This window comes from Rhinopithecus bieti, unplaced genomic scaffold (assembly GCF_001698545.2).
Source record: "Rhinopithecus bieti isolate Rb0 unplaced genomic scaffold, ASM169854v2 scaffold_55804, whole genome shotgun sequence".
NCBI classification, from domain to species: domain Eukaryota; kingdom Metazoa; phylum Chordata; class Mammalia; order Primates; family Cercopithecidae; genus Rhinopithecus; species Rhinopithecus bieti.
The window spans coordinates 28,084-51,110 of record NW_016821450.1 but is presented as its reverse complement, the minus strand read 5'-3'; the positions used below and the strand labels follow the sequence as shown (position 1 = coordinate 51,110).

The following is a 23,027-nucleotide window of genomic DNA, read 5'->3' as shown; positions in this document are numbered from 1 at the left end:
GGCTCTGCCTTCTAGATAGCAGTAGCAAAATTAGTGAAAGTACTAAAAGCCTCTGATATGCAGAAATGGCATAAGCTGTCTCTCTCTCTCTCTCCTCCTCGGCTTTCAAACAGGGAAGGGCCCCCTGTCCGGTGGACACATGACCCACATGATCTTACCTATAATTGGAGATGGCTCACACTCCTTACCCTGCCCCTTTGTCTTGTATCCAATAAATAGCGCAGCCTGCCATAGGGGCCACTACCGGTCTCAGTGTCTTGGTGGTAGTGGTCCCCCGGGCCCAGCTATCTTTTATTTTATCTCTTTGTCTTGTGTCTTTATTTCTATGATCTCTCATCTCTGCACACAGGGAGAAAAACCCACAGACCCTGTAGGGCTGGCCCCTACAGGGCTGAATGTGTTCATTGTGGTGTTTGTGGCTTTTATGATTGGAATGTTCAACCTCTACTCCTACTGCATTGGTGGAAAACCAGATGAAGCCTTCACAGTAGTTTAAGAGAGTTTTAAGACACTATTCTGGGATATATTTGGGCTTTCTAAAGTGAAATCAGTAGTCATCAACTATAGCCACAAATTCATTGAAAACATTGGTTATGTTCTTTATGAAGTCAATAATGTTACAATGGTCATTGTTTTGCTAAATGTGTTAATTGCCATGATCAACAGTTCATTCCAGGACATTGAGGATGATGCTGACAGGGAGTTGAAGTCTGCAGGGGCCAGAGTCTGGTTTTCCTGATTTGAAGAGAGCACTTCCTGTTCCCTTCAATCTGGTGCCGGGTCCGGGGTCCCTGTTTTGTCTTTTGCTGAATCTTAAAGGGTGGATTTCTGAGCTCTAACCAGGGTTATCAATAAGGTTTCCAGGAAGATGTAGAGATAAGTAAGTAGAGATAAGTAAGGAAAGACAGGAGCTTGCAGGAACTAACAGGTACCACAGGGACAGATAGGGATAGGAGAAGACTAGCAATATAAGGTCAGTGACCTAAGGTACAAAAGTAAAGACTAGCAATATAAGGTCAGTGCCCTAAAGAGGTACAAGAGACTAGCAAAGACTAGCAGAGATTTGTAGGGACAGACGAGAACATTCTGAATTATGGAAATTAGCTATGGCTCTCAAAGTCCAATCAAAATCTGAGAGGGCAAATATAAAAGGAATAGAGGGGAGGGAGGTAAGGATAAAAATGCTCTTTCTTTTCTCTCCAACAGGACCTTTTGGTCTTTTAATTAAACTTAAAGGGTAGATACATTGGTGTCTGCAGTCTTTGCTGATGCACAAACTTTCCATTCTTTAATCTTAATGCCGCAGGCCTTAGAAAAAGATATGGTCACATACAAAGAGCTGGGAAAAAGGAAAGATAATTATATGGGGAAGAGGATTTGCTTGTATCTCTCCAGGTGACCATCAGGTGCCTTTGTGGGTGCCCACCAAATATCTGAAGATCTATCATGAGCCACAGCATCTAGTGGAACCACCTGTATAGTGCAAATTAAAGGTTTGAGAAGCTTCAATTTGCTTTCTCTGTGCCTTCTGTTAGAAAGGGCCTGTTTCTCATTATCAATGGCTTCCTGGCTACAGCCACAGAAGTTTTTGCATCTGTTTTGCTAGATTTACTAACGTGGGGTTGAGGGTATGCTTGTGTTTTTGCAGGAGATGAATGAACAGTTTGGGTGCCCTCAAGATGTGTACAACCATGGAACGGGAGACTGGAGGGACGCATGGATCCCAACCATGGATCAGTTCCCCCAGTAAGAGCTCTTACAGGTTCCCCCAGTAAGAGCCATGAGCCAGTTGAATTTGAATGCGAAGATGGAACGAGGACCAACTGGAGTCACACTGACATCAACCCCCATAACATGGGCACAGATCAAGAAAACCACACAGGAAACTGAGAAACTGCTGGAGCGCCAGGGTTTTACCTTTGCTGGGATTCAGAGATACAATAGATGCTTAACAGACCAATGCTTTCTGACTGAGCTCCTCTCTACACTGAATACAAGAGATCCTAATTGGCAGGAATATCATTGTCCCTATTCAGCATGAAGAAGTTACAGAAGACGGTCCTTCATCCTTCTGCAACCCCTAGGATGAAGGGTCCTCTTGTAAAAGGGAAAGGGGAGATACGTGGGAAACATTCAAACCGGAGCGACTCCATTTTGAATAAAGGATACGAAAAATGAAGCTGGATCACCAACCAGCAATTAAGGGCTGCACAGCCTGCAATTGCCTCGCTCAATTAAAAGAGGCCACCTTTTATGCTAGTAATAATGATAGCTGTGGCCGTTTTACAAAAAAGAGAAGGGGGCATTTTGGGAAAAAGCTGTGTTGGGAAAAAAAGGTGAGGCAGCGGTTGCGTATCTGACATAACGTCCAGGGCTCAGGGCATAAAATCCCTCGTGGCCTTTGGAATGTGTCTAGACTTGCTGGCTCCTTGCTTCTAGCCCTCCCAGGCTCCTAGATCGATTGTATTCCCATTATGTCAAGTAGCAGAACGTGTTCCATATAAATGCTAAACCATCACAGCTATAGATCGTGTGCTTGCCCTTTCGACCCCTACATTCTCACCACCTGTTTCTTTGTTTGATCACCAAGAAATAGGCTGGGCTTCCAGTGCTTGGGGCCTTCACAGGCTCCACACTCGCGATGGTCTCCTGGTCACACTTTCTCAAACTGTCTTTTTCTCATTCCTTTGACTCTGCTGGACTTCGTCACCCCCACGACCTGGTGTTGGGTCTGATCACCCCAACATCAGTGATTGTAATTCATCACATAAATGAAGGAAAAAAAATGCAATCGTCTTATCGATCAATATTATTTTCCGTGTAAATCTCCCCCAGGAAATCTTTCCTCTGCTCTTGGTCCTCCCCTCTCCCCGGCCACGCCAACCCAGAGCTCGTTGTACAGTAGGAGACACGAAAATAGGACCCTCCCTTAGCTGATGAAAACCAGTCCAGCCCTGACTCTGCAGCTCTGGGAGGCAGGCCCCAGCCCTGGAATACCAAGGTGCTTCCATTCAGTGATCAGCACTAAACATTGAAAACATGCCATGGAGTTGGGGCTGCACTGGGTTTTGCTGTTCTAAAAGGTGATTCAAGAAGAACTAGAAATATTGAGTGTGAGTGGAGGCGAGTGAGAGAACAGTGCAGATGTGTGGCAGTTTCTGAACAGAATGTCTCTGTGTCCACTGGTGTTCAATGTGAGGTGCAGCTGGTGTAGTCTGGGGGAGGCTTGGCACATCCTGGGGGCCTCGGAGACTCTCCTGTGGGTCCTCAAGACTCTCCTGTGCAGCTTCTGGATTCACCTTCAGTAGCTATGGCATGCGCTAGGTGTGCCAAGCTCCAGGGAAGGGATTGGAATGGGTCTCCCATTAATCCTACTGGTGGAGGCACATACTACCCAGACTCCGTGAAAGGTCGATTCACCATCTCCAGAGAAAACACCAAGAACTCACTGTATCTGCAAATAAACACTTTGAAAGCTAAAGACACAGCTGTCTATTACAGTGCGAGAGATCCAATGAGGAAAAGTCAGTGTGAGCCCAGACACAAAACTCCTTATAGGAACGCTGCCAGGAAATCAGCTGCAGGGGACACTCAGGACCCACTGATCAGAGTCAACCCCAGAGGCAGGTGCACACGGAGGTTACAGGCTGGTTTCCTTTCAGGATGGGAGACTTCACCTTCTTCTGGCATTTTCAGTAAAGAATCTAATTTTAGAATTCTGTGCCTACCACTGTCATTTCTTCTCTCTCTCTCTCCTCTCTTCCTCTCCTCTCTCTCTCCTCTCTCCTCTCTGTGTGAGTATATATATATGGACATATTCCTATGCACAAAATGTAGATTGACACTTATAGAGAAGAAAAATTATCAACCATTGTCAACAAGATCAGAGTCCTGAAAAATTTTAGGGGTTCTAGCGAGCCTTCTCCCATCGACCAGAAGAGGACGCCTCCAGTGAGATCCCCTGATTTGAATCCTATTTATGGATCTGATCATAGCAAAGGGAGAGTCTGCACCAGAGGCAGGTGTCATAAAAAAAACTCACAGCTTTCATATACGAACCTTCTCTTGACAAGAAATTATAAAATTCAGCATCTAGCACTGGAGTTTAATTTTTTCTTTTGCTTTCCACATATATCTTTAGGTGGTGTTTAGTTGTTTCTTTTGCTATGTCCATTTTCTTTTAGATGTGACTTCCACTTTTCCATTTGCTTTTTCTGCTTCCTGATGAAGATGTAATCCCTGTTGTCTAAATTCCAGTGCTCAAGTCCTTTCCTGGGAGCTGGGGTGGGTCTTGGGCTATGGCTCCTATTGCCACATGAGAGAGGCTGATGGGACTTTCTTTCCTTCTCGTAACTCGGGGCCCTGCACGATGTTGTGTGGAGACACATCTGAGATGAATGAGGCCATTAGTGATGAAGGGGATGAGTTGTGGATGTGGACTTGATCCTGTGCTGTGCAAACTGTCATAGAGTCACTTTTCTCACCATAGTGTTAGACTGTGAAAGTTGTGAGAATCCAAATGGAACAATTTGTGTTGAAACCCTGGGAAATGGAGCTGGGAAGGCCATGAGGGAGGGTTCTCACACACATGTCTTCCCTAACAAGAACTGTCATAGATTCTGCAAAACCACAACCTTGCACAAAGGCCAGCACAATCTTAAAATAATTACTTTTCTAAGTACATCTGCCCAGCACTGCCTGTCCAATATTAGATTGATGCCACCCCTGTTATTGGTCATATTCTCACAGGTTAATTTTCTCAAAACCGCATATGTAGCCCTCCTTGTTTTTCCTTTAAAACACTTGCCTCATTTACCCACCCAAATGTGCCCTTGCACATTCCCATTGCCATGCTTATTCTCAAGTAAATATAATTTTATTTTAGAGTTTCTTTCTGACTGATATTCAGGCTTAACAATCTGCAGATGGACATGCCAATTTCTCTGAGATATAGGGGATAATAATTATGAGGTGTCTAGGGATGTTCATTATTCATAAGATCGACTGTAAACAAATGCAGGCTGGAAGACGCGGAGAGAGCTGAACCTGCTGAAACACCGTGGCGTGTTACCTTCTCCCATTCTGCGCTGATTGGAATCCGACCCAACCAGGATATCAATGCCAGGCTACCTAAGCTACAGTCAACTGATTACAGCCTTAATAGCAACAATGGGGTTTTCATTTCTGCTTGGCTTTGTATTGTCACCTTGTTCCATCCTCTAGAGGATCTATTTCAGCCCTTCGGATATTGGTTTTAGAGGCTTGTCCCTAAAGTTTAATTGCTTAGTTATGTAGTGGTGATAAGGGAGGTCGGCCTCCATGTGTTTAGAAGTGGGGGCTCTCATTCTCTCCCAGATAGTCACATGGGTACAGAATGATTTATGTGATTGCCCACTTTCTAGGGGACAGATATTCAAGAGAATAGGAAGGCTCTTCAGTATTTGGTCCCTGAGAATTTTATGCTAGAGCACATTCTCCACTCTTGACTTCAAGCAATCCAATATGTATTTGAAGCCTTATCTTGTAGTAGACTATATTTCATATGTCAGGCTCTGCCTCAGGTAATCTCATACCCTGACTTTGTTACTCTCTACAAGAACTTGTCTCTCCCTAAATTTCAGATTTGTTGTTTGTCTTAAAATTTCCATTATCTGAAGTATTAAAGACAATTTGCCAAATTTTATATTTTTTGTTTATCTGTTTTTGTTGTCATTGTTGTAAAATACAAAAAAAAATTCTTATATATGTACAACTCCAAGCTGAGCAGCAGATATTTTCAATAAAACCCAGAGTAACAGAAGATTCCACATATTAATTAGCTGCTTAATAGGAAAAATGATTACACTGAATTCATTCACTGGAATACTACACATCATTTTTATCAATAAATATATACATAACAACAAGGTAAAATATCTACTTATGCTGAGTAAAATAAGACCAATAACTGTATTTACAAAATTCTTCCATTTCTATAAATTCTGGAAAATAAAAACTCATCTACAATAATCTAATGAAGGTCAGTTGTTGCCTGAGGAAGTGGTAGAAGAAGGGAAAGGGAAAGGAGGAGGAAATGTCAAACAGGACAAAAAATTGAGGGAACTCACTTGTCCAGCTTATTAATAGTGGTGAAAGTTATGTGATATTCATCAATTGGATACTTTAAATATGTGAAGTTAATCTTTCAAATCTGATAAAATTTATTAAAAGCAAACAAAAAATTAGACAAAGAAGAACTCATAGAAAATGGATAACAGTATGTTAAATGCCAGTGATACCTGAAAATTTATCTGCGTGAACCTTAGTTCTCTCCATAATTTTAGGTGAACGCTAGAGTGTAACCAAATCACAATGTTCTCATTACAGTCAGTGAGTTTTGCAAACCACACTAGACATGTCCAGCTCTGTCCTGGTTCAGGGAGCACAGTGATGAGGAGCACAGGCTCAGATACCGGAACTCACTCATCTCAGACATGAGCACTTAGACACAGACATAGGCACTCTGTGAGCTGGTTTACTTTCACATCTGTAAATGGAAAAAACCTTGAGTGTCACAGACATAATTTACACACATATTTAGTGCTGTTTATCACAGCACAATTTCCTAATAAGAGAGCATATTTTCCAAATACCATCAGTCACCAAACTCCTGCAGGACACCATCAGCTTCTCTGGGCAATGCCTTCTCTTATGGTGTCCCACCCCAGACTTTTTTATTTAGTAGGAAATATGCAAAGGACCCTCCTTCTCGAGTGAAAACCAGCGCAGGCCTCACCCTGCAGTTCTGAGAGAGGACCCTCAGCACTGGAATTCTAAGGTTTTTCCACTTGGTGATCAGCACTGAAGACAGAGGACTCACCATGGGGTTTGGGCTGAGCTGGGATTTACTTGTTACTATTTTAAAAGTGAATTCAGGGTGAACTAGAAATATTGAGTGTGACTGCATAAAAGTTAAAGAAACTGAAAATATGTGCCAGTTTCTGACCAGGATGCCTCTGTGTTTTAAGTTGTTTAGTGTGAGGTGCAGTTGGTGGAGTCTGGGGGAGAGTTGGAACAGCCCACGGGGTCCCTGAGACTCTCCTGTGCAGTATCTGGATTCACTTTTGGGAGCAACTGGATGTACTGGGTGTGCCAGGCTCCAGGGAAAGGACTTGAGTGTGTCTCATGTTTTAGTAGTGATTGGAGTAGCACACGCTACACACATTATGTGAAGTTCTGATTCACCATCCCCAGAAACAATGCCAAGAACACACTCCATCTGGAAATGAACAGTTTGAGAGCTGAGGACACGACCATGTATTACTGTGACAGACAAACAGTGAGGGGAAGTCAGGTTGAGCCCGGACACAAACCTCTCTGCAGAAACACGTGGAGGAAATCAGCTACAGGCGGCGCTCAGCTCCCACTGTCAGATTCAACCCCAGCGGCCAGTGCAGACAGAGGGTAGGAGGCTGGTTTTCTCGTGTTTGGACTTCCCTGCTCCATCTGACAGTTTCCCAGAGACCTCACTACATTAGAGTCCTGTGCCTACCAACAAATCTCCAAATCTACCCACCTTTTAAAAAGTTTAATATAAACCCTAGTCTCACAGGACAAAATGCAGATCACACTTCCAGGCATAAGATGTCTTTCAACCATAGTTCACCAGGAATCCGAGTCCTGAGCGAAGCCAGTGGTGACTGTGGGTCTCCAATCAGACTCAGGACAGGAAACTACGTTTAATCCCTGATTAGAAAAAGGCTTGGAGATTCTGATTCCAAGCCAAGAGAAAGGCTGGGCCAGAGTAAGTGTATATATAGATCCTTTCAGGTTTCACGTCTGGACTCTTCTCCTGATATTAAAGGTGTGCAAGCTGTATCTAACACTCATCTTCTTGCACCTTTTGCTGTCAATCCTTTTCATTCTTTTTGTTCTCACTTTTTTCAGTTTTTTTTCTGCTGCATGAAAGAAGATGTGTGTTGATATGGTCTACATTCCGGAGCTCAAGTTTTTTGCTGGAGCTCAGGCTGGGGCTTAGGCTGTGCTCCTGCAGCGCATGGACAGAGATGATGGGAAGGAATTTCCTCTTTCCCCGGTGCTTGGGACCCTCCACTGTGTTGCGGGAAGAGTCATCTGGAAGTTTGACCGGCCCAGGGGAACGGAAGGGCATAAGCTTGTTCGGTCAGAATGAGATGTGGATGTGGAATTGATTCTGTGTTGTGCAAACCAGAAGAGCTTTTGAATATTGTCAGAACCTAACAATTACGGGTTTCACATTTAAATATTTAAAGCATTTAGAATTAATTTTTGTGTTTATTCTAACCTAAAATTCTTAGTTCTTTGCATGAAAATCCAGTTTTCATAGCTCGCTCTTTGGAAGACAATATAATTTAGCCATTGTATATCGATGGTTCTCACACTGAATATCAGCTGGCCATCAATATGTGGTTTATATCTAAGATCTCTATGCATTTATGCCACTGCCATTCTGATTTATTACTCTGTTTGTAATAAATGATGAGGCCTGGAAGTGAAATGCCTAAAGCTTTATTCTTACCTTGTTACAGATAATAGACCCAAATATTCTAACCTTTTACTATTGAGTATAATAATAGCTGTGACTTTTCTTAATGACTTTTCTTATGTTCAAGTTGTTTTCTTGTCTAATTTGTCCAGAGGTTTTATAATGAAACCCTGAATTTTTTCAAAATCTTTTTCTATATCTGATGAAATGTTAGTGAGATTTTTTTTTTTAGTGTTTTAATGTGGTGTACCAAATTGATTGATTGAGGATGTTGAATCATCTGTGCATCTTAGAATAAATTTGAGTTGGTCATGGTGTATGGTCTTCTAAAAAAAACTTTAGAATTTGTTTACTATTTTGCGTTTGGTTAATTTATGTCTACTGATGATATGGATCTATAGTTTTCTTTTTTTCTGGTGCCTTTGACTATTACTGGTAATACTGTAATGGTAGCCTCAAAAAAAGAGTTTGGAAGGGTGACTCCTCACCAATTTTTGAAAGAGTTAGAGAAGGGTTGGCATTACTTCTTTGAATGTTAAGGCTCATTTTATTATATGACATATAACCTATCACAGAGAATGTTCAATGTGTGCTTCAGAAGTACGTGTATTACATGGTTTTGGTTGGAAGGTTCTATAAATACCTTTCAGGTAAATTTGTTCAATAGTGTTGTTCAAATTCAGAGGCTTAAGAATTTTCTTTCCGTATTTGCTATACATGATTGTGATGAGGTATTAAGGTCTTCTCTCATTTTTGTATCATTTTCTATTTCTCCCTTTATGTCTCTTAAAGTTTGCTTAGTCATATTTTTATTTGTTCACAGGTGTAAAAAATAATAATTGCTAAGTGAGTTTCATGGCACAGTCACATTGTAAGTCATCATATTTTCCCAAATGCTGCCATTGCCACCAAACTCCTCCAGGAGTCTCACATCCACTCTGGGCACTGCCGTCTCCTCAGGCGTCCCACATCTGAACTTGCAACGGAGGAGGAGACATAAAAACCGGGCCCTCCCTCTCCTGGTGAAAACAAGCCCAGACCTGGCCCTGCAGCTCTGGGAGAAGAGCCACAGCCCTGGGATTCCCAGGGTTTTCCATTTGGTAACCAGCACTGAACACAGAGGACTCACTATGGGGTTTGAACCAAGCTGATTTTTTCTTGATGGTATTTTAAAAGGATACTCATAGAGAACTACAGTGAGTGGATATGAGTGAGAGAAACAGTGGATATGTTTGGCAGTTTCTGACCAGGATGTGTGCGTATTTTCAGGGGTCAGTGTGAGGTGCAGCTGATTGAGTCCATAGAGGCTGAGACAACCTGGGAAGTTCCTGAGACTCTCCTGTGTAGCCTCCAGATTCGCCTTCAGTATCTTCTGAATTAGCCGAGTTCACCAGTCTCCAGGGAAAGGGCTGGAGTAATAGATATAAAATATGATGGAAGTCAGATATACGATGCAGACTCTGTGAAGGGCAGATTCTCCATCTCCAAAGACAATGCTAAGAACTCACTGTATCTGCAAATGAACAGTCAGAGAGCTGAGGACATGGCCATGTAAGGCTGTACATAAGGTCCCAAGTGAGGAAACATCCATGTGAGTCTAGACACAAAATTTCCTGCAAAAAGAAGAAAGGAGTCTGGGTTGAAGGGGACACTCAGCACTCCCAAACCAGGTGCAGCCCCAGGGCAGGTGCAGATGGAGGGAGGGCAAGGGCTGCTTTCCTTCAGGGTCTGTGGTTTCCTCTGCTTCTAACATTTCCCCTCTGAGCCTCTGTACATTTCTGTTTTGTGCCCACCGTGAGGTCCCTGGATTAGAAAACTAATTTAAAAGAGGAAACATTCTCATATGTCCCAAAAACAGATGTAAGTATTGGAGGCAGAAAAATGCACAGGCAGCCGGTTGAGTCTGTAGACACTGTCACCCCACAATGCAAGACTCACAAGTAGTGCTGGAGAAGGGTGGGAGTTTAATGGAGCTTGAATAATGACCCTGTGGTCCAAGCTAAGACCATGAAAGCCACTGGTACCTCGCTGAAGACAGTTTTCCATCAGGGATCTCCCATGTGTCCCAGCAGCAGCCATGCCTTAGTGTCTCCACTGTGCACCATCATTGTCTGGGAGGGGCTCCCAGGATGGGTGTCTTTGGCACACACCAGGTGACGGGTGTTAGAGTGCAGTGTTAGAGGCGACCTGGTCTAGTGGGCTCCCTGATGTTGCAGGAATTAGAGGTGCATTCTCAGGGCCCGCAGACTCTGGATTTTATATAAAACCATGATTTTACTTCATTTTCTCAGATGACATAGATAATTAATAACACAATCTGCAAACATTTGTAATTTTCTAGTTTACCCCAAATTCATTTGTAATTTTCTACTTTACCCCAAATTCATTGTTTCTTAATTCTGTGCAGGATCCAGAGATGGTATTGCCCTTCTCATGAGAAATTGTTCGATCTAAACTGAAACCAGTTGTTTCTCCTATACTTTTGTTTCTCTCCATGTGCAGAGATCTTGATTAGAGGAAGTTTGGTACTTTCCACACACTCACCTTCACCTCCCCAGATAAAGAGCAGAAATTGTCCTTACTCTGAGTCTGAGGGAGGAGCTGTTCCTGTACCACTCGGGGCCTGCAGAGACCCCCAGGTGCAGCTTCACTGAGTCAGGTGTTTCACTCCCTCTGATTGCTGCTCACGTCTAATTGTGGGCTCAGAATTAGGACACTCTTAAGTTATCACAGGTCAATCCTATTCTAACAATCATCATTATCACACATGGTGGTAATAATTCAATATTCGTTTTTCTATCAGCAGTTTCTCTTTCTTGTTTGATTGCAAGTTTGAGAAGAAACATGTGATAATATTTTTTAATCTAACCTCAAAATCTACTGAATTATTCTAGGAGACTTAAAAATTGGACAAGAGCTCTTTATTCTCATAAAAATGTGTGTATTTGGGAATTTCACCATGTTGTCCAGAACCCATTAACTTCAACAACTGTGTTTCTCAGTGCATTTGTGGCTTGTGACATCCTCACAGACCCTCTCCTTCACCTGCACTGTCTCTGGATTCCCCATCACAACTAGTGCTTCCTGCTAGAATAGTATCTGCTTGTCCCTTATGGACAGGAGTGGATCAGGTTCATGGATTGTTGAAGGGAGCACAGATTACAACCCACTTCTCAAGAGTCCATATCCACATCCAAGAAACAGTTCTTACAGCTGAGCTCTGTGTCCAGTGAACACACAACTATGCATTTTTAAGCAAAAGACACAATGAGGGGACTTCATTGTGAGCCTAGACACAAACCTCCCTGCAGGGGTGCATAGGACCAGCAGGGGGCACTCAGGGCAGTACAGGGGCTTAGGATGATTGTCAGGGGTCAAGGATGAGCAGGATCAAGGCTCAGCATCGGGGCAGATGCAACAGGGCAGAAAAGGGGCTGTAGATGTGAGTTGTTTTCACCATAATATTTCACCACCAGACCTCTCCACTACATCTTCTCTAATGTGTCTGAGTGTTTATATGATTAGAAAATTGTGTTTATGTAAACACTAATATATACCCATATGGAGGTGCATCAAGTTGTCCTCTCCATCTGATGTGGACCTTGTCCATCAGGCACCAAGTCCCTGTGTTTACTTGAGTACCTCATACCTTATGGTCCAAACAGGTGGGGTCTCTTTTTTCTTGGTCTCTCTTCCTCCTTTCTTTCTCTGTCACACACAAACACATGAACTGACACACGCACAGAGCTCCCCAACTTTAATTATCTGATGTATTGAAGCAAATTGATTAGTGTGCAGCTTTTCTGCTTTGCCTGCTATTCATGTTATGTAAAAATAAGAACCATGTGTTTCTTAGCTGGTTACTTCTCTAAGCTAAGTAGCATCTTTGTTTATTATACCCAGAGACCAAAAGCGATCCAAGTGTTAGCCAGCAGCTTAACTGGCAAACAAATTGTGGCAAATTCATTTACTGGAATAATACCCACTGTTACAATCAAGTACTGCCGGACACACTCAACACCATGCTTAAAATAACAAGTACCTGAATAAGAAAAATAAGGCAAAAAACCACAAGTGCATACATACAATTCCACTTCTATAATTTCTATAAAGTAAAAATGAACTTAGTTACATCAAAAAGATCTGTAGTTGAATGGGGACACAGACAAACCATATTAATAAACTTCCTAAATTGACTGAGACCTGTCTCAGACATTTGTGGTTTACCCTACTCATGTACAGCCTTCAGGGTTACAAGGCCTGTATCAGTTTCCAGGATTGTTTCCCTTTATTATTGTTTGTTATTTCCTCCTTGGTTTTCTGTGTTCTACTTTTCTTTTTCTCCCACTATTTTCTTATTAATGGGATGTGAAACTTCCCAACATTTGCAAGGTAGGTAACAATGAGCTATACTAACAACATGGGACCTGTTTATCTAGGAATAATCCGTCCTACCCATGAAAGATAAAACAGGAGACCAGAAACTCATCTGGTTGTAAAATGCTTCCTCTGAAAGATTTTGAAAAGGAAAAAGTGGGGAAAATATGAAAGGAAAGTAAAACTTGTGATCTCAATTCATTGTGACACGAAGGGGGAAAAAAACCTAAAGGACGATCCATGCAAGAAACTGATTTTCCTTTCATTCCTAAGACAATAGCCACAGACAAAAAGTTAAATATCTTCACAGACATCTGTGCAGATATCTCTTTGTACATGTTATTTTATGTAAAATGCTGACATGATTGTCTAGTTCTCTATGCACCTCTTTTTCATTACAACATGTAAATTTTCATACCATCCCTCTTTCCCCTCTAGCCAACTTTTCCCTTTTATGTATTGAAAGTCCTAAAAATTGTCTTTGGGGAATGGCACAGACCACACAGTTTCTGTGATTACTTTTATCTTAATTCCAGGCATGCCCTAACTTTGGCAAAATTAATTTTAATTTGATTGAGATCTGTCTCAGAAACCTTTGGTTTACACTAGGAAAGATCCCAAATTAGGAGCCAATTACTGTAAAAATCAGCCATACCAGTGTGTGTGTGTGTGTGTGTGTGTGTGTGTGTACGTGTGTGTTTTAATTTTTGTGGGCTTTGAGCCATGTAGTTCTCTCTGTGGAGATACTATTTGGTGTGACATTTTAATAGAGAATTCTAAAAGAAATAAGAGGATTCTCCAAATTCTTTTTTTTTTTTTTTTTTTTTTTTTTTTTTTTTGAGACGCAGTCTCGCTCTGTCGCCCAGCCTGGAGTACAGTGGCCGGATCTCAGCTCACTGCAAGCTCCGCCTCCTGGGTTTACGCCATTCTCCTGCCTCAGCCTCCCAAGTAGCTGGGACTACAGGCGCCTGCCACCTCGCCCGGCTAGTTTTTTTTTGTATTTTTTTAGTAGAGACGGGGTTTCACCGTGTTAGCCAGGATGGTCTCGATCTCCTGACCTTGTGATCCGCCCGTCTCGGCCTCCCAAAGTGCTGGGATTACAGGCTTGAGCCACCGCGCCCGGCCAGGATTCTCCAAATTCTATCAGTTTCTGGACTCACCATGGATCTTGACTGTGTCATTGCTTCTGACAGTCCCAGGGAAGAGACTCTTGGGTGGTTTTGTGGAATCTGTGTTGGGCTCTCCCTGCAGTTTACAGGGTATAGTGATGCCAAATGTCTGCTTCAAGAGACAATTTCAAAAGTACTAGATGCTGCTGAAAGAACATTGTGAACAGGGGACAGCCCCTTCATTCTGGGAGAGCGACATTGGGAGACTAGGCTCTGTGAGCCCAAACAGCATCGTCCCCAGCAGGGTGAGGGCAGAGCTGCAGGGCAGGCCCAGAGCCCACTCAACACAGATTTCAGTCCTGGAGCTGCTGCAGAGGACTCTGAGGAAAAAATTTTTCCACCACCTGAATTACACTTATTTCAAAACAAAAATGCAATTAAAAAAGTTAAAGTAAGTAATCAATGTCCAGGCACAGTGGCTTACACCTATAATCCAAGAAATTTGAGAGGCTGCGGTGGGAAGATTTCGTGAACTCAGGAGTGTGAGATCAGCCTGTGAAACATAGTGAGGCTTCATCTTTATTTTTAAAAATAAAAATAAAATAAAACATAAATAACTTAGCAAAAACTACCAATGTGTCTTTCCATATCCTATCATGCCTGGAGCATTTACCTAACCCAATGAGTCAATGAGAACCAAATTTGAAAGGAGAAAATTTTAGAGTTTTCAGATATCTTAATAGTTGGAAGATGTAGAACAAAAATAATTCTATCAGTTCAATGTGTGCAAGCATTGAGAGACACACTCATGCCAGGAGTTCAACCTGCAGAAGGCAAAACCCAAAAAGGTTGAGGTTGTTAATGTGCCATTTGAAGATCATTTTGAGGACCATGTCCTGTGAGAGTTTGTTTCTCTATTAGAGGAGTTCTTCGCTCACGAAGTTCTGGACATGCCAGGGGACAAATATCAGTAAACAAACATTAGAACTTGAACCTCAGCTTCCCACTGTTGATTTCTCCATGCGTTATCTCTCTGTTATTTCTCATGCTAGATCAGGTCTTTAGCTATGAAATATTCCACCATTAATATGTAAACAACTTGAAGTCTACTGAGTTAAACATGTATATTTTCTCCTGTTTTTCCCAGTTGTTCCCTCCCACAGCTCCAACATCCACTGTTAACATCACCTTCTAGATCTGCTGCCATGCCCTGCAGATTAAGAATCTGATCCCATGACAGGTGGAGGTGCATCTCTATGGAACTTTGGTGAGAATCTCGGTTTTTATCTTATTTCCTCTAGGGCTCCACCATTGCCTCTGGAATAATGGTTCCAGTGGCTGGCCCCTGCAGGGTAGGTAATTCCTCAGTTCTGTAATGCTAATGAGGGAGGTGGGTCTGAATGCATTTCGGAAGTGTGGGCTCTCCCTCTCTCTTAGACACTTTGGGAAAGGAAGATTTTTCTGACTGTCCCCGTTCTAGGGCAAAGGGATTCAACAGGATAGGAATGCTGATCAAACAAAACCTTCCGCTGAATTAAATTTAAAGGAGTTTAATTGAGCAATGGATGATTCATGAATCAGGCAGCCCCAGAATGACAGCAGATTCAAAGAGACTTTAGTTCAGCCATGTGGTGGAAGAAGATTTATAGGTTTAAAAAATGATGTACAGAAATTAGAAGTGAGGTATAGAAATAGCTGGATTGGCTACAAGTTGGAATTTGCCTTATTTAAACACAGTTTGCACACTCGAGAGTGTATGAGTGGTTGAGCTGTGGCTGCTGGAATTGGCCAAGACTCAGCTATTGTTACAGGTACATGCTCCTACGTCAGGTTTTCAATGTTGTCTCCCTATTCAGGCAGGTTACAGTTTGTCCACAAAGACTCAAACATAGAAGTACAGAGTCCTTCTCAGGCCATATTTAATTCACTTTATCAATGCCCTTCAGTATGTTGTTCTTGAGAATTTCACACGACAACATGTTAACCACACTGGAATTTAAGCAATCCAATACATGTTTGTAGCTTTATCTTGTAATAGGTTGTATTTCATATGGCAGCTTCTGTCTCAGTTTAGCTAACACTATGGCTTTGTTTCTACAAGAACTGGCTTCTCCCAAGATTTCCATGTTTGTGAAAGGAAAATAAATTTCTGAAACTCCCAAATCACTAAGCCAAAGGGAATAGTCAAGCTGGAAACTGTTTGGGGCAAACCCACCCCCCATTCTTTCCCTAAAATGATAGTTACTACGATTTTTAAAACTATACCTCCTTCAAAATTTGACCACAAGGAAGATCCTTTTGTATCAAGGACGGAGTTGTCTCCCTGCTCATGTAAGTCAAATGTGTACCTGATTGCTCCTTTTGCTCTATTGTTTTGCGAAGCCAGACTAAGGCCTATGTGACTATTCCTACAAATTGTGCATTCAGTTAAAGGCTAATCAGAAATCCAAAAGAATGCAAGCATTTGTCTCATACTTACCTATGATCTGGAAGCACTCATTGCACTTCAAGTTGTCCTGCCTTTCTAAACCAAACCAATGTACATCTTACATATATTAATTAATGTCCCATGTCTCCCTAAATTGTGTAAAACCAAGCTGTGCCCCACAACCTTGGGCATATATTGTCAGGACTCCCTGAGACAGTGTCACTGGCATGTCCTTAATCTTGGAAAAATGAACTTCCTAAATCTATTGAGATTAGTCTCAGACACTCTTTGGTTTACAGGCCTGTTTTCTTTCTCATAACTTCAATTTCTGAAATACTAAAGAAAACTTGCCAAACTGTACATTCCCTTGTTTAACCTATTATTGTTGTAAAAGAAATATATTTATATAATTTATATATAATTTTCATGTATGTACATTACCAAGCTGAGTAGCAAGCAGACTTATTAGTAAGANAAATGAACTTCCTAAATCTATTGAGATTAGTCTCAGACACTCTTTGGTTTACAGGCCTGTTTTCTTTCTCATAACTTCAATTTCTGAAATACTAAAGAAAACTTGCCAAACTGTACATTCCCTTGTTTAACCTATTATTGTTGTAAAAAGAAATATATTTATATAATTTATATATAATTTTTCATGTATGTACATTACCAAGCTGAGTAGCAAGCAGACTTATTAGTAAGACAGAGAAATTTTAAAATGCAAGTATCAATTAGCAACTTAATAGTAAAACAAATTATGCTACATTTGTTTTCTGAAATGCTACCCATCATTTATAAGAAATAAACACATATAACATAAAAAGTTTAATTCTCAGTATTTCTACTGAGAAAAAATAAACCAAATAGATAAGGGTATATACTATATTATTTTAGTCTTACAAATTCTAGAAAATAAAAAGTAGTCTAAAAAATATGAAAACATCAGTAGTTTTATAAAGGAATGGTAGATGAAGGGAAGAAAAAAATATATATAAAAGAGTAAGAGGAATGCTGAGGGGAGCTGACTTGTCACCTTCTTGAAAATAGACCTTTTTTTTAACATTTACTATTGTACAGGTTAAATATGTGAATTTTATTATCTGTCAATTAAAACTTATAAAATTTATTACAAGTAAACAACTGAAATTTTAGACAAAAAAAGGAATGACAGGAAGGAATAAATAAATATGTTAAATATCAGGGATACCTAAACATTTATCTGCCTGAACCTTGTCTCCATATATTTAGGTAAATTCAGCAAAATCACATAGGTTCTCGTGACAGGAAGCAGATTCTGCAAACCACACTAGGCACATTTAGCTCTGTCCTAGAGTTGGTTCAGAGAGCAATTGAGGCCAGTTGTGAGGAGCATAGGCCCAGATACTAGGACTCACTCATGCCAGATGTAAGCCCTTAGACACATACATAGCCCCTCCATGTGTGGGTTCACTTTTACATCTGTACATGAAGAAACCACTGACTCCTAAATAACATAATTTATCCACATAGGTAAACATAATTAAAAATGTGATAGTTGTTAAATGTTTATCACAGAACAATTTCACAAGACAGCACATTTTCCCAAACACAATCATTGTCATCAAAATCCCCCAGGACTCTCTCATCCGCCCTGGGCCCTGCCCTCTTCTCAGGCGTCCCACCCCCAGAGCTTGCTATATAGTAGGAGACATGCAAATAGGTCCCTCCCTCTGCTGATGAAAAGCAGCCCGGCCCTGACCCTGCAGCTCTGGGAGAGGAGCCACAGCCTGGGATTCCCAGGTGTTGCCATTCAGTGATCAGCACTGAAAACACAGGACTCATCATGGAGTTTGGGCTGAGCTGGGTTTTCCTTGTTGCTATTTTAAAAGGTGATTCATGGAGAAGTAGAGATACTGAGTGTGAGGGGACATGAGTGAAAGTGGTTATGTGTGGTGGTTTCTGACCTTGGTGTTTCTGTGTTTGCAGGTGTCCAGTGTGAGGTGCAGCTGGTGGAGTCTGGGGGAGGCTTGGTACAGCCTGCGGGGTCCCTGAGACTCTCCTGTGTAGGCTCTGGATTCACCTTCAGTAGCTATGGCATGCACTGGGCCCGCCAGGCTCCGGGGAAGGGGCTGGAGTGGGTCTCAGCTATTAATAGTGGTGGGGGTAGCACATGGTACGCAGACTCCGTGAAGGGCAGATTCACCATCTCCAGAGAGAATGCCAGGAACACACTGTATCTTCAAATGGACAGCCTGAGAGCTGAGGACACGGCTGTCTATTACTGTGCGAAAGACACAGTGAGGAGAAGTCAGTGTGAGCCCAGACACAAACCTCCCTGCAGGAACGCTGAGGGGAAATCAGTTGCAGGGGGTGCTCAGGACCCACTGATCAGAGTCAACCCCAGAGGCAGGTGCAGATGGAGGCTGATTTCCTGTCAGGATGTGGGACTTCATCTTTTTACAGTTCCTCTAGTGAACCTCTCTAAGTTTGGAGTTCTGTTCTTACAAAATATCATCTCTACATATTTTTAAATGATTATTTTAATATGAGAATCTCTTCTCATATGCACAAAATGCAGATTGATGCTTACAGAAATGAAAAGTCCTCAACCATGGTCACCAGAATCAGAGTCCTGAGGAAGCTCAGGGCTTCCTGGTGAGTCTTCTCCAATCAGACTCAGGACAGGAACTTCAGAAAGATTCCCTGATGAGAACAGTCTTTAGGATTCTGATTACAACCAAGAGAGAGGCTGGGCCAGGGTCAGTGTCATGTAGAACCTCACAGGTTTTATGTCTGATCCTTCTTCTGACACTAAAGTGTATAAATCAGAATCAGCACTGATCTAGTGTTGGTTTTGCCTACAATTCATGTTTGTTTGTTTGTTTGTTTTTTTCCGCTTTTTAGTTGTTGTTCTTCCTTTTTCATTGGCTTTTCCTGCTCCCTGAAAAGTAAAATGTGGTTTCTGTGGTCTAAATTCCAGGGCTCAAGCTCTTTTCCTGGAGCTCAGGTGGGTCTCCGGCTGTGGCTCCTGCAGCTATGTGGGAGAGACTGATGAGACTGTCTTCACTCCCATTGCTCAGGACCCTACACTGTGTTCTGTGTAGACTCACCTGGGAATGCATATGGTTAGTGGGAACTGCAGGGGATAAGCTTGCTTGGTCAACATGAGATGTGGATGCGGAATTGATCCTGTGCTGTGCAAACTGCCATGGAGTCACCTTCTTCAGCAGCCGTGGTATAAAGTGGGTGTCAAAGTTGTCAGAATAAAAAAGGAGCCACTAGTGTTAAAACCCTGATGAATGAAGCTGGAGCAGGCCATGAGGGAGGGTTCTCACACTCATCCCTTATAACAAGAACTATCGTAAATAGACTGTAAAACCACAACCTTGCACAAAGGCCACTGCGACCATGGAACAGTTACTTCTCCAAGTGCATCTGCCCAGCATCTGCCTGTTCAACCTACACTGATGTCACCCTTGTTGTTCATCCTTCCAGCCTAGAATAATTGTTTCAAAACTGCTTATCTACCCCTTCTCATTTTTCTTTCAAACCCTTGTCTTCCTTTACCTACCTGAATGTAACCATGCATATTCCCATTGTGATGGCCATCCTCAAACATTATTTTATTTTAGACTCTTTCTGTTTTTTTTTTTTTTTTTTTTTTTTTTTTTTGAGACGGAGTCTCGCTCTGTCGCCCGGGCTGGAGTGCTGTGGCTGGATCTCAGCTCACTGCAAGCTCCGCCTCCCGGGTTCACGCCATTCTCCTGCCTCAGCCTCCCTTCTCCTGCCTCAGCCTCCCGAGTAGCTGGGAGTACAGGCGCCCGCCACCTCGCCCGGCTAGTTTTTTTTTTTTTTTTTTTTTTTTTGTATTTTTTAGTAGAGACGGGGTTTCACCCATGTTCGCCAGGATGGTCTCGATCTCCTGACCTCGTGATCCGCCCGTCTCGGCCTCCCAAAGTGCTGGGATTACAGGCTTGAGCCACCGCGCCCGGCCTGACTCTTTCTGTTTTTCAGGTTTGACAAGCTACAGATGGACATGCCACCTTTCTGTGAGATGTAGAAGATGACAATTTAGGGGGATGGCTAGGGATGTACAATGTCCATGAGATAAGTCATCAGTAAGTGCAGGCTGGAAGTCTCAGAGCAGAAGTGTGGATCACCATGGAATTTCACCTACTCCAGTTCTGCTCTGATGGAATCAGGCACACCCAGGTTATCAAAGACAATTTACCTAACCTAGAGGCAACTGATGGCACTTTTAATAAAATTTATAAAGGATATTTACAACACCCCCTAGATTAGTGTTGGATTGAATAATTACCAAGTATAGCCTCGCCCGTTTTACCATAAAACATGTAATTGCCCATGGAGAACAACGTTTAACATGAGATCTATGTTGTTAAAAACTTTTAAGGGGTAAAACTGAGCATTTTACAATTAGGCTTTTATAATTTTGCTAATGAGTTTTATAATTTACATGTATATTTTGGATATCCTCACTTTTTCAGATGCGTGGCTTGCAACTATATTCTCCCATTCTATAAGTTGGAATTTTTTCCTTGCTTTGCAGGATCTTTCTATTTTGATGCTGTCCCACTTGTTCAATTCTGCTTTTGTTGTCTGTGCTTTTAGTATAAAATCTAGAAAAATCATTCCTAATTTTTTGCAGGAGAGAAAATTTTACAATTGCAGGCCATACATTTAACAGTTTAACCCATTTAGAGCTCATTTTCATATTAATCCTAACCTAAAATTCTTCATTCTTTGCATGTGTAAATCCACTTTTTCTAACATCCTCTTTGGAAGAGACTATGATTTAGCCATTGTATATTGTTGTTTTTCACATTGAAAATTAGTTTGCCATCAATATATCATCTTATTTCTGAGCTCTCTATATGTATCTATACCAATAGCATCCTGTTTATGTTGCTTAATTTTTGTAATTAGCTTTGAAATTTAGAAGTAAGATAACTCCAAGTTTATTCTTGCCTTATTACAGATATTGGGACAAAATATTTTAATCTTTCACCATTAAGTAGTTGATGGCTTTTCATAAGACTTTTATTATTTACATGTTATTTTCTTGTGTTACTACTTTGTTTGAAGTTTTAATCATGAAACTTTGCATTTTAAAAATGTAATTTCCTGTGTCTGGTGAGAAGTTAATGGGATTTTTAAATTTTATGCTCTTAATTTGGCATACCACATTTATCGATTCGAGGACATTGAATTATCGCTGCATCTCAAAAGTAAATTTGAGTTGAATGGTGTATGATTCTTTTAAAGTCTTGTGGAATATAGGTGGTAATTACTGGGCCGTAGGTTTATTTATGTATATTAGAAATATTGGTCTGTAGTTTATTTTTCTGCTTTTGCCCTTGTCTGTTAGTGGTAATATGGTAATTGTAGCCTTATAGAAAGCATTTGAAAGGTGGGTGCCACACCAATTTTTGAGAAAGTCAGAGAATGGTTGGTATTACTTTTTCAAATGTTGAGACTTATTTTTTCATCTAACATATAACCTATCATGGAGAATATTTTGTCTGTGCTTGGGAAGTATGCATATTATGCTGCGGTTGGTTGAAATTATCTGTAAATTTCTATTAGGTTACTTTGATTAATAGCGTTGTTCAAGTCCACTGTCTTCTTAAGATTTTTTTTTTCTGGATGTTCTATACATTATTGAAAGTAAGGTGTTGAAGGCTCCTATTTTCTTATTGTTTCCTATTTATCTCTTTATAACTCTTAAAGTTTGCTTAATGCAGTTATATTTCTATTTGTATAATACATATATGTAAAAATAATAATAATTGCTTAGTAATTTTAATGGTGCAGTCACATAATAAAAAATTATATTGTCCCAAATGCTGCCATTGCCTCTAAACTCCTCCAGGTGTCTCACATCTGCTCTGGGCCCTGCTCTCCCCTCAGGCATCCATCCCCATATCTTGCTGTAGAGGAGGAGACCAGCAAAGAGGGCCTTCTCTCTTCTGATGAAAACCAGCCCAGCCCATGTTCTGTAGCTCAGAAAGAAGAGCGCCAGTTTGATTCCCAGGTGCTTCCACTTGGTGATCAGGAGTGAATACAAGTGACTCACTGTGGGGTTTGGGCTAAGCTGGGCTTTCCTTGTTGCTGTTTTTAAAGGTGATGTTTGAAGACCTAGAGATGCTGAGTATGACTGGATGTGAATGAAACAAAGAGTGGATATGCGTGGCAGCTTCTAACCACAGTATCTCTTTGTTTGCAGGTGTCCAGTGTGAGTTGCTGCTGGTGGAGTCTGGGGGAGATTTGGTACAGCCCGTGGGGGCCCTGAGACTCTCCTGTGCAGCCTCTGGATCCACCTTCAGTAGTTACTGGATCAGCTGAATAGATCAGGCTCCAGGGAAGGGGGCGCAGTGAGTAATAGGTGTGAAGTGCAATGGAAGAAAGACTTACTAAGCAGACTCTGGGAAGGGCAGATTCACCGTCTTCAGAGACAATGCCAACAACTCGCTGTATCTGCAGATGAATAGTCTGAGAGTCGGACTTGGCCCTGTATTATTGTGTGAAAGGTACCAAGTGATGGGACATCAGTGTGAGCCCAGACACAAAATTTCCTGCAGGGAGAAAGAAGGAGGCTGGGCTGCAG

At 41.6% G+C, this 23,027-nt stretch overlaps 1 protein-coding gene and 1 gene segment (V, D, J or C); both read left to right on the top strand.

Moving 5' to 3' along the window:
• Positions 1-622: 622 nt before the first annotated feature.
• On the top strand, positions 623-10,058 carry LOC108520829 (Ig heavy chain V region 6.96-like). The segment is given in 3 exon segments: positions 623-724; positions 7,016-7,166; positions 9,925-10,058. Coding segments are annotated over 3 exon segments (387 nt in total).
• An 8,084-nt stretch (positions 10,059-18,142) lies between these two features.
• Positions 18,143-22,765, top strand: LOC108520828 (uncharacterized). The gene is made up of 5 exons (XM_017860372.1): positions 18,143-18,288; positions 18,386-18,840; positions 18,978-19,054; positions 22,331-22,467; positions 22,647-22,765. The coding sequence occupies exons 1-5, from the start codon at positions 18,243-18,245 to the stop codon at positions 22,763-22,765; spliced, it is 834 nt and encodes a 277-aa protein (XP_017715861.1). The 5' UTR covers positions 18,143-18,242.
• Positions 22,766-23,027: the final 262 nt, after the last annotated feature.

What these genes read in the sequence shown, in the direction of transcription:
- LOC108520828 (XM_017860372.1), top strand. Translation starts at nt 18,243, where the DNA reads ATGGAGTTTGGGCTGAGCTGGGTTTTCCTTGTTGCTATTTTAAAAG. An exon ending in CCTTGTTGCTATTTTAAAAG is followed by an intron (nt 18,289 to 18,385) that starts GTGATTCATGGA and finishes CTGTGTTTGCAG; the next exon opens with GTGTCCAGTGTGAGGTGCAG. An exon ending in TTCCCAGGTGCTTCCACTTG is followed by an intron (nt 22,468 to 22,646) that starts GTGATCAGGAGT and finishes CTTTGTTTGCAG; the next exon opens with GTGTCCAGTGTGAGTTGCTG.